Source organism: Phoenix dactylifera, chromosome 7 (assembly GCF_051530095.1).
Source record: "Phoenix dactylifera cultivar Ajwa chromosome 7, Ajwa_hap1_PhDact_Kaust_v1.1, whole genome shotgun sequence".
NCBI classification, from domain to species: Eukaryota; Viridiplantae; Streptophyta; class Magnoliopsida; order Arecales; family Arecaceae; genus Phoenix; species Phoenix dactylifera.
This window is the reverse complement of record NC_143196.1, coordinates 2,888,607-2,902,862: the sequence shown is the minus strand read 5'-3', so window position 1 is coordinate 2,902,862 and position 14,256 is coordinate 2,888,607. Positions and strand designations below refer to the sequence as shown.

The 14,256-nt window shown below is 38.9% G+C and overlaps 1 protein-coding gene across 3 annotated transcripts; it reads left to right on the top strand.

Moving 5' to 3' along the window:
• The first annotated feature begins 1,947 nt into the window (after positions 1–1,947).
• LOC103696105 (PI-PLC X domain-containing protein At5g67130-like) lies at positions 1,948–9,191 on the top strand. Of its 3 annotated transcripts, none has more exons than XM_017840364.5 (8): positions 1,952–2,474; positions 2,582–2,704; positions 4,677–4,814; positions 4,922–5,020; positions 5,339–5,642; positions 6,143–6,366; positions 6,801–6,887; positions 8,819–9,191. In XM_017840364.5, exons 1-8 carry the CDS (start codon positions 2,367–2,369, stop codon positions 8,855–8,857), a joined length of 1,122 nt encoding a protein of 373 aa, XP_017695853.5. In that variant the 5' UTR covers positions 1,952–2,366; the 3' UTR covers positions 8,858–9,191. The 3 variants fall into 3 exon arrangements, with proteins under 3 accessions (XP_088557078.2, XP_017695853.5, XP_008775858.5); XM_008777636.6 differs by having other exon boundaries at positions 1,955–2,474; positions 8,822–9,191; XM_088700952.2 differs by lacking the exons at positions 4,677–4,814; positions 8,819–9,191 and having other exon boundaries at positions 1,948–2,474; positions 6,801–8,810.
• Positions 9,192–14,256: the final 5,065 nt, after the last annotated feature.

The window sequence follows — 14,256 nt, the reverse complement described above, 5'->3', positions numbered from 1 at the left end:
AGGTCGGGATGCCCCGTGAGTCGACAGTAGAGTCCCAAACTTCCTCGACCTCGGGAAGAGTCGCAGGTCAACAGCGAGCCCGAGCTCCCTCGATCTCATGCTTGATTTCTCGACTAAGCTCGGGACGCCAATTCGACGACATTCGACGACACTCGACGCCATTCGACGACACTCGACGCCACTCGATGCCATGTCGACGCCGTTCGACGCCCTTCCATGCCATTCGACGCCTCCTATGACAACACGCCCCGATCTGAGTGGGGGCACCCTGCTAAGTCGACCACAAGCCAAAGAAGGTTGCTGAGTCGACCTGAAGCACTTAACTCCAACTGCATGAGAGGTACACCCTACTTGGCACGCACATCTCCATATATATTTGGCTATATTACAGGATGATCGACGACTGGACTACTTCCTTCGCCCGAGCCAAAAAGCAGCTCGAACTCGGAAGTCGGGGGTAGTGTTGAGGGAAAAAATGGACCATCCACAAATTAAAGCACCTAAATCAGAAGGCTGCCTAGCTCAGAAGGCCCAGCACAGAAGGCTGCCGAGCTCATCCAGGCTGCCGAGCTCAGAAGGCTGACCTCGTCGTCTATATGCTACGGCCATGCCCTGCAGCAGCCTCACCGCACCATGCTTTACTTGCCGGCCATGCCATAACATATCAATCAGGACCATACCCTGCTACGACTGTCAACGCCTCACTATTCCAAGAATGTACTGCACTGCGCGCCACAAGCAAGCTCTGGCTGCACGTCATCTCCTCCCATGATGGGAACGGGCCATCCACGACAACTCATTACTTCATACGCCCACGTCCAATCGTGACGGTAACCCATTAATTCGCCCAGTCACATCACAGGTAACCGTGCCACTCTCCTTATAAAAGGGGAGCTTCTCCCTCTAAAAAGGGGGCCAGGGGCTTCTTCCTCCGAAGGGAGGGCTTGAGACTTTTACATACAGTCCATCTCCTTCTCCAAAATTAAGCCTCCCTCTGACTTAAGCATCGGAGGGCCGGCGCCGGAAACCCCGGCCACCGGCTTTTTGCAGGCCCCCATGGAGGACGCCGCTCGCCGACGGACCGCTGCCTGCCAGTGTTCGCCGGACCTCCTCCTCCTCGGTCCGCGGCCGCCCCAGGGTCCAATTTCCAGCAACATATTGCTTGCTGGATTTTACTGAACAAGATTTAACTCATTTATGCCAAATTATATATGGAACATTCCTTTCTCAATGCTGATTGATCTAGACTACTAAAAAACTTATGTTTGTTTAGATGTTATGATTAAATAGGGGACTCACTTTAAAACAATTAAGAGCAGCCCACGAGGCTCTTGCGATTACGAGGTTCCAAAAAAGTTTAGATGCATGCAGCCTTAACTCTGCATACGAGAAATATGTATTTCTTAGCCGTGACCTCCAGGTCATAAATCCCACCGGAACGGCCGCCTCTTGGCACGCAAAAGGAGGCCTCGACGTTTCGTAAAGCTCGACGCCCAGCAACTGTTCGACGGTTTGCTGAGGTAATAATCCTCAGAGCTTCGGTACGTCACGCTTGGTTTGCGTATGACCTTCGGAGTCGTTCTTCTTCTTTTTTTATCTCCCTCTCTTTTGCCGTCATACGTTGCCGCAGTTTTGGTTATCCGGAATCCGGTAGACTGAGTCATCTCCTAATTTTGTTCACCTTATCTATGATATTTCAACTTGTCAAGTGTCATAATTTTTTGTTATTGTTCTCGTCCTGTTCATATGAATTTATGAGAAGAAGAGCGGGTTTTCTTGCAAGAAACCTGTACTTTTCTCTCTTCCTCTATGCATGCATGATGAGGCCTACGTGGTGCTTGGAGGCTGCATTTTCATAAATAAACATAGGTGTGATTGGCAATTACAAAAATATTTCTAAAATATGATTCCTTTTTTTTTTTTTCACATTAACCCCCTTCCATGATTTCTCTCTCTCTCTCTCTCTCTCTCTCTCTCTCTCTCTCTCTCTCTCTCTCTCAGAAAAAAAAAAGAAAAACTGAGAACGAAAGGGAATTTGTTTTGCTGGACCAATGATGGTCTTGGCACCCGTTTGGTACTTCATATGGCAACATCAAGTGTTTGGAGGGGCTTGCTAGCTCGTAAAATAGTCTGTTGACCTGGTATTCAAGCCATGACGCGGTCATCACCAGTAACGCAAAGGCACGCCACCTTAATTGCCTTGTTATTATCCATGAAAACGATGTGCATTGGCTTCTCAGCCGGAGTTGCAGAAGACTCCATCCTGTCTTTTCCTCTTTTCACATTACCTGCATTTTCTGCCATGACTTGGTCTCTTTAATAGTCACCTCTCTTTCTGTCTTCCCTTCATCTTTCTTCTGAAAGCCATGAGACAGTCCCATTTTTGCCAAATGGGCCTTCTGAAAATTTTGCCTCTAGTGATCTGTTTGGCTTTTTTAAGTGTTTCAACTGCTTGTTCCAATGGTAGTTGCAGGGTAACTTCTTGTTCCTCCCTTTTAATCTACTTCAATTCTAGTACCTTGTCATTAGAACTGAAGTTAATGCCCACATTATGTAATATTGAAGAAATGTCATATTGTAGCTTCTTGATGAGTGCTCGTCGGATGGCGATTGCGAATCTGGGCTGTATTGCTTCTCCTGCCCACTTGGATTCTTGGGTTCGAGATGTGTTCGGTCGACGATCACCAACCAATTCAAGCTAGTGGTAATTTTCTTCAATTTATGCAGACTTAATTTGCATTATTCCTTTCTAGCTTGATTCTCTTTCTTAAACAGAGTTTAGCTCTTTCTTCTCTTTTTTGCTCGTATAAGATTTAGCTCTTGCATAATAAATGGGATTTGAATTAGCTAAAGTCTTCTTATTTTGGGGAAAAAAAGGGTTAAGTATGAAAATTTTTCTTTATCAGTTTATATTGACAGTTATAGTAGATTGATTTCCTTTCCACTTTATGAATTTAGAGAAGAAGCCCTGAACTAGTTCAAACTTCATATTCATTTTGCAAGGGTAGAATTTTGTCAGACTTTTGACTTGACCAGCTCAGCAAGGCTCAGTAGCTAAATCTTCATCTTCTTACATATGTACGTTACTTTATCCTCACCCCCCAAAAAACACACGGACACAGACACAGACATTCATGCATAAAACCATCCAACTCATTTGCTATTACACAATCAACACTATATGTGTTTCAATTTTCAGGTGCATACTTTATGACCTATGAGGTGTTGCAGCCCCCATTATCAGTAGCTTGCAGCTGAAAGATTTCATAGTTTGACCTAGTAGCTACTGTGTTTCTTGCTCATGGCTTAAAATCAATCTAGAATATTTAAGATACATCTACATTTTTCGCTAGAATTTTGCAACATTCAATGACCAAGACCTTCCTAATATGAGCTTGTTATCAGTATTGGTGTGGATGCTGATACATATTTGACCCCCTTCACGTTTTCTATGCAGAAGAATCTGGGTTAGCTAGCAAGATGTGAGAAGTGAAATATATTTTGTTATGCTTAGCCATGATATTCAACAATTTTCTTACTGTACATCAACTTTTTTGAGAAAATTCTCATGATACATCAATTAAATTAGCTCTGTTCAAACATTTAGTTGGCAATATCAAAATGCCTTTCTTCCAGGTGTCTCAAATTCTGTCTGCTAGGAAGCTCCTACATTTTGCTATTTGGATAGACTAAACCATTTTGGGTTAAAGGTGTCCTATTAACTTTGCTTCTGTAGGTGCATCCATAGATTTAATTGCAAGTTTTTATGATTTACGTTTCCTTGCTTATTCTAAGGACTTGCGAAGAGGGAATAAATCCATCTTATTATTGGAGTCTTTAATTTGATGCCAAAATTTTGTATTAGCTACATTTCTTTTGTTATTTTTAATTGATTGAGCTTGCTAAAACTTGACTACTTTAACCTTCGTATGACAAAATCAACCTCAGCTGTGCAGCCACCATCACAGCATATTCTATTTTCTGAGCAACAAATGCCCAAGACAGTTAAGCATCACATGCCAACCTATGACACCTCATTTCAAAATCGTGGATTAAATTAATGTAAATTTTTTCTCTAATGAAGGACACTACCGTCTGTTTTGTCAAGCCTGGTGGTTATTGCATAGAGCACTGGAATCTTCTTGTCTTGAATTTTTTATTAATGTAAGGGCGAAGAACTATTAGGTTCGTTTCACTCTAAGAAAACTATCTGTTATTTTGCAGCCAGCAATATTTGCTTCATGATTTTATGCACCAATGTCTTTAAATAATGACTCAGTGTACTTGCAGTGCTTCATTTTTCTATCTCGCAATATCCATTGACCATTTTGATCAGAACAGTGAAATATCCATTTGGCTTACACCAATCAAAATGTGGATTTAGATTATATAGTTGTCATGCACTTAATATATTGTTTAAATTACTATATTGCAACTTTGCATCCAGTTTACTGTTTTGTGATACTTTGGGCTAACTACAGTGTGATTCCATCCTGACAAATTAATATCATATTGCATATCTTTGTCATCAAATTTTTGGGATCCTTCATTACAGCCTATCATGCAAAATATGTCATCTTTGTTTCTTGCTTATTACAAAATTTGCTATGACTTTGTGAAATCTTCTGTATACTAACAATGCAAAATCTCATTTTTTGGTTCTTTCTTTTAAGCAGAACAATTCATTGCCTTTCAATAAGTATGCTTATCTTACTACTCACAACTCTTATGCAATCGAAGGGGAACCATCTCACACTGGAGTTCCGCGTGTTACCTTCAATAACCAAGAGGATTCTGTAACTCAACAATTAAATGTAGAACACACCCTTCAAAGTGTATCCAAAAGCTTATCTTTTAGTTTTATTTTGATTAGTAGATATGCTTTCTTAACTTACTAAAGCTTCATCTCTTTAATTTGCAGAATGGTGTTCGAGCCTTAATGTTGGATACATATGACTTTGATGATGATGTATGGTTGTGCCATTCAAATGGAGGAAAGTGCCATGACTTTACTGCATTTGTAAGTATACTTAGTGCATCAGTCCTTTTCATGAACTTTCAGGAAGCTTATAGATTTTTAATTCACTAATACTAAATCTTTGGAAGGGAAATCATATTCAGTTTGCATCATAAGGAGATTTTAGTTATGGTATTCCTGGATAATGGAGTCTTCTATTAACCTCTTGAGATGGGAGAACTGGGATTGTTTTCACTTGTTCAATTTTGATTCATCACTTTCTTCTCTAGTTTTGTAGCATGGCTCATTAGTTTATTACATTGATGTATGTTTATATCATCTTTATACGTGTATAATGTGACCAAAAATTTATAATTGTAGGAACCAGCAATAGATACAATGAAGGAGATTGAAGCCTTTTTGTCAGCAAATCCATCTGAGATTGTCACTGTAATCTTAGAAGATTATGTTAAAGCTCCAAATGGATTAACAAAGGTCTTCAATGATTCAGGTTTGTTGAAGTATTGGTTTCCAGTTTCAAGAATGCCCCAGAATGGCCAGGACTGGCCTCTGGTTAGTGACATGGTAGCTAGCAACCAACGTCTCATTGTCTTCACTTCTGTCAAATCCAAACAAGAATTGGAAGGGATAGCCTACCAATGGAACTTCATGGTTGAAAACCAATGTAAGATACAAGTTTCTCTTCTTTTAAATTAAAAGCATTGCTTGAATGGTAGCGGTATCAGTAATGCAGAATAACTTGCAATACTATGTTATGATGCCTACATACATAATAATTTTAGGAATGTTAATATGACCTTTATGTATGAATGTAAAGGAGGAGAAGAATGTAAGGGATATATTAAGGTGGATTTCTTTGAAGTTAGAGAATTGCCAACCAAGTCTTATATTGTCACTGGAAATGCATCCAAACCTTTTCTTATTCCTGCATGTAACTACTTTTGAACCTTTATGACAAATAAGTCTGCTTTTTAGATTATGTTAAAATTAGTAAAACCTTGATGATAACAGCAGCCCATAAATTGTTTTCTGAAGTTCCAGATACTTTTAAATGCAATGTTGCTAATGCTAATTCTCCTAATTATTTTGAATTATAACATTGATAGTGTTTTACAACACTCATTTGGAGGTACCTCAACTAAATTCTATATGATGATTATTTAGATGGTGATGATGGAATGAAAGCTGGGAGCTGCTTTAATCGTGCAGAATCTTCTCCACTTAATGAGACAAGCAAGTCACTCGTTCTGGTTAACTATTTTCGATCAATACCGGTGAAGTTAACAGCATGTGTACAGAATTCAGCAGACCTCATAGGCATGCTCAATACATGCTATCATGCAGCTGCCAACAGATGGGCCAACTTTGTGGCTGTTGATTACTACAAGGTACATGCATGAATGTGTTCATGCTACTGTTTAATTGTAGTAGTACTGAGAGTTCATGGAGCCATGACCCTGCAAATCAAGTTTCAGTAAAGGCATGCTCGCAAGTTAAATGTGTGGGTTGCTGCAGTGTTTGCAATATTATTCACACAAAAATGGCAAGATTTGTATAAATACAGCCATCCAAGTTTTATCCTTTGTTTCAGTAATTGGGTGGAAAATAGCATTTAATGTGCTCTTTATCAATCATAAAGGAACATGATTTTGATGGTTTTATTAAGAAATTTATATCAGAAAATTGTCTTAAGCTTTAGTTTTGATTCCTTTTACTTCACTGTCTTATTTGTATTGAGTACTTCTAGTAATGTCCTTGGAATTTTATTATATTCAAAGGAGATTACAAAGAATTCTGAGGATTCAAATTGCATTGATTTCAGAGAAGCGAAGGAGGAGGAGCATTTCAAGCAACAGACATGCTTAATGGGAGGTTGCTGTGTGGATGTGACGATGTCCATACTTGTGTGGTAAGATCACCTGTTTCCATTCGTGTCCCGAACTCCTAACCTTGATACCTAGATTGAAAGGAAGATAAGAGCTTCGATAATAAAGTCTAACAGAATGAAGTATTAATATTATTTGTCCTATTTACTGCTACTGGTTAAGTTACTGCTCAGGTTTGTCTTGCTAGTAATCTAGTAGATGCTATGACTGGAAAAATGGATTTCATCTTTGTTAAGCAAGATTGATGAAGGAACAACAATAGCTTCTGTATCTCTTCACCACAAGCTTCATATAAACATATTTGCATTCCTTTATTCATTTAGATCACTCTTTCTCTCTCCCTACTCTCCTTCCTTGCGGGCACGTGGTCATCATTGTTTTCCCAATGTGTTACATCATGATGGCAAAATACGGAAAAAAGGCCCTGACTTTGATATCATCATCTCTTGAGAGAGAGATAGAGGGAGAGAGAGAGAGACTTTCATATAGTTATCAATTGCTTCCCTTTCAACATCTTTCCACCCTGCAAATAGTTCTTTTGTGTCATTTGTTGCCGGTTCTATTGAGGCTACATACGGAAATGCTCCAATAAAATGAACAAGCCCAGGCAATGGAAAGAGCTGGATATTGTAAAACCTTTTGGTCATGTCTTTTGATAGTCCTTGGTAATCAGATCATTGTCTCTTCTTGTGTCATTTATACTTGCAAAGTGCTCGCACATATTTAGTAGCTTTTATATTCAAGATTCAAGAATAGATATTGAACGTAATTTTTCTACAACAGTGTGGTTGTCGGTGTTAGCAATCCACCCAAAAGCTTAAGCTGATAGGAGGATGGGTCCATGAGTATTTTAAGGCCACCAGAACTCTCTTTCCTATCCAATGCGTGACTATCCCACTCTTCAACATTCCCCGCTGTAGAGAAGCTGCAAGATGAAATCTGAAAAAGGGTGACAGGAAAACAAGAGGAAGCATGAGCAAAATGGTTCATGGTATTGGAACTTAAGCTCTCGTACCACATTAACAATTCAAGCCAAAAGCAAAACTTCTATTGGGTTCTAGTGGTTAATTAACATGGTATCAGAGCCAAAGGTCATGGGTTCAAATCCCTATTCAAGCTTATTTTGCCCATTTATTTTTTTGAGCCTTTCATTCTCTCGACTTGTTCCTAGTTGAGTCTTCCTTGACTTGTTCTTATATTGAGTTATTCTTGACTCGTTCATCCTTTTACGTATGTGGTCAGGCCGCACATGAGAGGGATATTAAGGTTTCATATACATTGCTGATCCCTTCCCTAATAGCTTAAGCTTTTGAGATCAAGTGGTTAGTTAACAATTAGATCATAACTCAAGTGTGTTTAATATATAAGGAAATGAAATTGTGTTGAGTTACAACTAACCTATATGTCAGCCATGACCAACAACCCTGTCTCCATGTTTTAGCAATAAACTTTTGAGGAAAGGCTGAATTCTATCGCTATAGTTCACATCCTTCTTCACAACTTCCACCTTTACTATTTTATTTTAGGTCTTCACATATTCTTGACCTTACATGGCCAACTCATGCTGCATAACAAAAGTTTACTGGTGAACCAAGTACCTGGAATTTTTTTATTAAAGGTTGTCTCATAGTTCACTTCATTCATGATGTTTTGTAAAATAATTCTGTTTCCCAACTTTGGTCCTTAAGAATTTTCAAACTGAAAGGGGATCCATGAAGCAGTGAAGAAATGCAAAATTCTCTCCGTTTCAAAGTTAAAAAAAAAAAAAAAAAAGGAAATGCAGATTTCTCTTGGCCATGTCTAAAATGTCACATATCTGTTACTTCAAATAATCTAACAGGAGCTAATGCAATTTGGATAATGTGGGTAGAACTGAAGAATCATTTTCATATTTTACTTCAAGCAATAGAGACTGTTCTATTTTTAACAAATCTCTTTCCTCCTCTTGCTTTAGCAGCCTGGATCCACCTCCAGAGCATGCACTCCTCCATGATGGTAATGGTGGCAACTACTCCTTTACATGAAAGGAGGGAGCATGGCTTGCAAAAGCAACCCCTTCATACCGAATTGTTGTAGCATATAATGATGCTCATGTGAAACATTTCTGTTTTCCTTGTCTTTCATCACTCTTCTCATTATTTCACAAAGATGACCAATTGGGGTTGTGAGTGTCATTTATCAATGATGAAGTGTATATGATGCACAATATGTCTCTATACAAAAAGTGTAGAGCTCTAGCTAGTCTCAATTTCTGAGAGTTGGGTCTATGCTGATATCTCAGTTGGAAGGATGACAGATTCACTTGCAAGAATATGCAAGGTTTTTAAGGTAAGAACCATCCATGCATTTGAAATCACTCTACTCTTTCACTCACCGAAGCAACTTTTAATGCTGTGACAATGTATCATCATCTTCTTCTGGATGTGGATGATCATATGTGGTACTTAATACACACATCCCGTTATTCTGCATGAAAATAGGGACAAGAAGATATACATTGGCCAATCGAAACTACACATTTACGCTAGTTGTGCTCTGGCTACAGTTAAAAACTGGTCTTCCATCTCTTGTTGAGCTTGGAGCTGTGCTTATTTCTTGCTTGACATGAGTAGACAGGATGGATGCCGGAGGCAGTATCACTAAACAATGAGGCTAAAGGAATGGCCTATAACCTTTGGAGAACCATGGCTCATAACTTTCCATGAATGAACATTGACTGCATCCAAGACTGTCTAGAGTTAACATGCACTTATTTCAAATTTCTTTTGTGTCTGATTAGTAGACACTTATCAAACTTGCGAGCCAGGAGCCAGTGACAGAGATTATATAGTCGGAGACCAGACAAAAACCCGGGGCCATGCCTTCTAAGAATGGCAATGGATAGGGTACCCACAAAATTTGCCTTATCCGCATTCGAATTTGTTTAAAATTCTGCTACATGAACCTTCCCAAATTTGATTGAAAATTTGCTAAAAAATTTTAAGCCTATTTCATCAAAAAATAGTAAATATGTCGAGTATCTGAACCTGCTCCATAAGTTTTTATTCAAATCGGGTTATTCCAGTCAATTCGGGTACTCGACCAGAATTACAAAGGAATTAAAAAAAGAGGGAATAATATCAAGTAAAGTAAGGTATAAATAATTTGGCAAGTAATTTAAATATAAATGAGTTTTGTACTTCAGTGGTAAATATAGAGGTTAGATGTCCTTAAAAATTAGATTCGAGTTCCTTGTATTTGGGTAGTGGGTACAAGACAATCAAATCCCAAATCCAAAAATCCAAAAAAATCTGTCCAGTTGCTCTGACTTGTGACACATGTAATCATATAAGATACCCACCTGTTGTATAAAATTAATATCTATTTTAATTCACAAATAAACATTGATTTAGCTTAAGGTTCTAAATTTTTTTTTTAAAAAAAACTATGTTCTGAAATTTGAAAATCCTTTTTAAAATTTTTTTCTAAATAGATTAGTGATTTTTTAAATTTAATTCTTGAAGTCAATGCTTAATTTGAAGTCCTTCCAAAAATCAATGATTTTTTGGAGTTTATAGAACTCCACTAATTAAATATTGATTTGGAAGAATCTTCAAATATTCCTTGCTGTCTGAGATCTTTTCTAATATTTCTATATGATTGTCTTTAGGTGGAAAAGTTCCGTAGGCATTTCATAATAGTGAGAGGGTATTTTCAGAATAAAAACATGATAGAAAATTTGGATAGGATATTCCTAGGTTCAAATCTTGTATTTTTAATTTAGTAGTGTATGTTTTAATTTTTTCAAGTTATATAATAGAGTTTGCCCTCACCGAAATATCCTTAATTATCCAAACCTTGGAGATTGGTGAAGGCAAGATCAGGTCACTTGATTGTGGGAGTAGAAGAAAAAAGGGTTGCTCCAAAGCTTGGCTCGAAAAGAGAGGCTATGTCAAAACTTCTTGAATATTCCAAGATTTTAAAGTTTATATTTTTAATATTAGAGTATGTTTCAATTTTTTTATTAGTTGCCCTCCCCGAAATATCCCACCATCCAGACTTTGATAAAGGCGGATCTCAAGTCACTTGATCATAGGGACTAAAAGAAACAAAGGCTGTTCTAAAGCTAGGTTTGAAATGGTAGGCTATTTCATAATTTTTTTTACACTAGACTTGCTGAGATATTCAAGATTTTCAAGGATTCTCTCATGTTGCCCACTAACCCTATATCTTTGTATCCTCTATGCTGATGTGATGTCTATAATGTTGAAGTCTAAGCTGAGCCATTAGGCATTGAGTGTGTATCAGCCAATGCGATCAACTGGCTCGATATTCCTACTTGCTTTTTACATATGATTGCTTGTTGGTGGCAAAGCCACCTTGATTAATATCATCGAGCTTCGAAGAGTGGTGGTGGACTACTGCTTCATGTTATGATAGAGAGTTAAAGTGCACAAATCCACCATCAAATTCAACCTAAGAATGGATAGTGCCTATCATCTGTAACAAATAGAATTGCATTTTGGAGTTGAGTGTGATAGTGCCTGGTAATATTTGGGAGTGCCTATTATAGGGAGACGACCTAGGAGCTCTAACTGAAGTCCACTGATTCAGAGGGCACAAGACAAATTAAGGGGGTGGAAATGGAGAAATTTGCTGATGATGGAGAGGATTGTGTTGATAAAGTCGGTTCTATGCTCTATACCACCCTTTTGTTATGGCGAATATCATGCTTCCTAGGAGAGTTATTAGTAGAGTGGAGCAGCTGATTAGAAACTTCTTCTGGGTTCTTCTAACTCAGATTCATCTGCTTGCTTGGGACATAGTGTGTTAGTCCATATGGGATGCAAACCTTCATATTCAGTCACTATCATTGAGGCAGGATGTTTTTATCATGAGAAAGGCAATCAAATTTATAACAAAGCCTCAAACTTTTTGGGTGAATGTGGTGAATGCCCTTGGAGCTCTATGATTCTCTGGCTTACTGTCCATATACTATTGATTATGATGCCATGGAGAATAAGGTGGTCTGATACTTGATGTCTACTGGAGCGAGGACATGAGATACGAGACTCATTGAGCAATCATTTGATGGCGAGTTGAGCTCGCAAGTACTCTCCTTGACAGTCCCCCTAGGAGATTTTCTAGATAGGTTAGGATGCGATAGGGCTAGTACATAGAAAGTGAAGGTCGACAGTGAGCTCTACACTCTACTCAGAGGCTCTCCAACATGACTGAGGGACTTAGGTTGGGTGTGGAGGATTGCAACCCATCCTAGAGTGTCATTATTTATTTGGAGGGTGACATAGAATCGTCTACCATGCAGGAGTGTTTTGCACCATTGGGGTGTTGTCATTTCTCCCTTTTGTGATTAGTGCAGGGACACTAAAGAGATGATTGGCCATGTGCTATTTGAGTACCCGAGAGTATCATTAACTTGGAGGCATGCATGCAACTGGCTGTCTATCAGTATCCATCCATGGAGCCTTGATACTTTCCTTTAGCACATTAAATGGGAGAATAAAGAGGGGAGGGCAATAGGGTTTGCTTGTTGATCTATACTATGTTATTTATTACATCTAGATGGCAAGAAACAGTTAGACTCTTTGAAAATGCTAATGAGAGCCTCGTAGTGACAGCAATAAGATCTATGACTGATGCCTCGGACTTCATGAGGGCCAAGAATTTGGAGGGGTCTTTGATAGCTGGGGAAGTTTGGGTTCTGACACCTGCAGGTTCTATGATTTGTGTGGTTCACTTCTCTCCACTTCCTCAAGATCAAATTTGATGGTAGTATGAAGAGCAAAAGTCAGTGTGATTGAGCTAGTTTCATCATTCATGATTCTAGATTGTCCCTAGTGGTGGTGTGGAGTTTCACTCTTTGACATGGTTGTGTCTTAGGCCGAGCTAAAAAATGTGTGCATGGGAAGGTTTGGTATATACCACTTCTTTTTTGTAGGTTGATAACCTAATCTTGAAAGGAGACTCATGTAATGTCCACCTTCCCTTATTGATTGGCATTTGGAGACCCATTGCTAGCTTCACCTGTTGTTTGGTCAAACATATTTATAGGGAGGGTAATAGTGCGGCTGATTGGATGGCATCCTATGTAGAAGAGCATAATAGCAATGCGGTATACTGAGTCCTCATCAAAACTCCCCCAATGACTTCAATTGTGACGGATGCTTATGGTTGTATCTATTCTAAGGCTATGTAATGAAGCCAATTTCAAAAAAAGAAAAGAAAAAGAAAAAGAAAGGATTCTCTGTTCTATTTCTCTCCCCCCATTCATTTGTTTCCAAAATCATGGAATTACTGAGTGCAATTACCTATCTTTTGTTCTGGTCCAAATTTATTTTCCTCTCCACATATCAATGTCTACTTTGAAAGTTTTTATGTTGCAAGTTGTCGTGTGCTATAACAGACACCAATCTGATAATAACATTATTAACATATATATGGACATTCCTTTGTTTTGTGGTCCATGCATCTAAAAAGATTTGGTTGGGATTCACTATAGGTAAGGCTGCAAATGGATCGGGTTCACCCGTGACCCGACTTGACCCGATCCGATCCTCTTAGACCCGACCCGACCCATTTTGGAGGACCCATAAGGTCGAGTCGGGTCCTAAAATTAAATCCGTTCTGTTTTTCAGATTGGGTCTGAAAGGCTCGGGTCTAGGTTTGCTAAATTTAGACCCAACCCGACCCACCCATTTGAAACTTGGGTAATTTTGGATTTTTAATCCTACGACCCGCCCCGATTCGACCCGATCCGAATCTGTAAAATTATTTAGACATGTGGGTTGCTGCCCGCAAGGTGCAAACAAGTTCTGAAGCCATGGATGGGTTAACCCGAACCGGATCCAACCTGGACCCGAACCAGGTCTAAATTTTTTGAGTTAGGTCGGGTTATACATAGACCCAACCCGAATGATTCGTTAGGTCAAAAATTATAAAGGTGGATCCGACCCTACCTAATTTTCTATTAAGTTGGGCCTAAGTCCAAAATTAGAATCCGAACAAGAAATCGGGTTATGTTGGGGTCACTCATAACCCGACCCAATCCACTCATGATCCGACCGGATCCGACCCATTTGCACCCCTAACTATGGGTGACCACTATTTTTTGCCTACTGGAACTATATGCTAAAGAAACTAGAACACTAGAGTTTTGAGTGTAATGTAGCTTTGTACCCAAACTGGGTCACTGCTCAGATTTTATAGTCATGAATTATAAGGTTACAAAGCTAATCTCATCAAATACAAAGTTATAGTAACTGTCGTATAGAGCCAGGGGCCCAGGAATCACAGCTATGTACGACGTATCCAAGAATCATGCGTGGGATTCTTTGAAGAGATATAATGATATATGTAACAACTTAGGACCTCACCCAAATTGGCTAGCCGGAA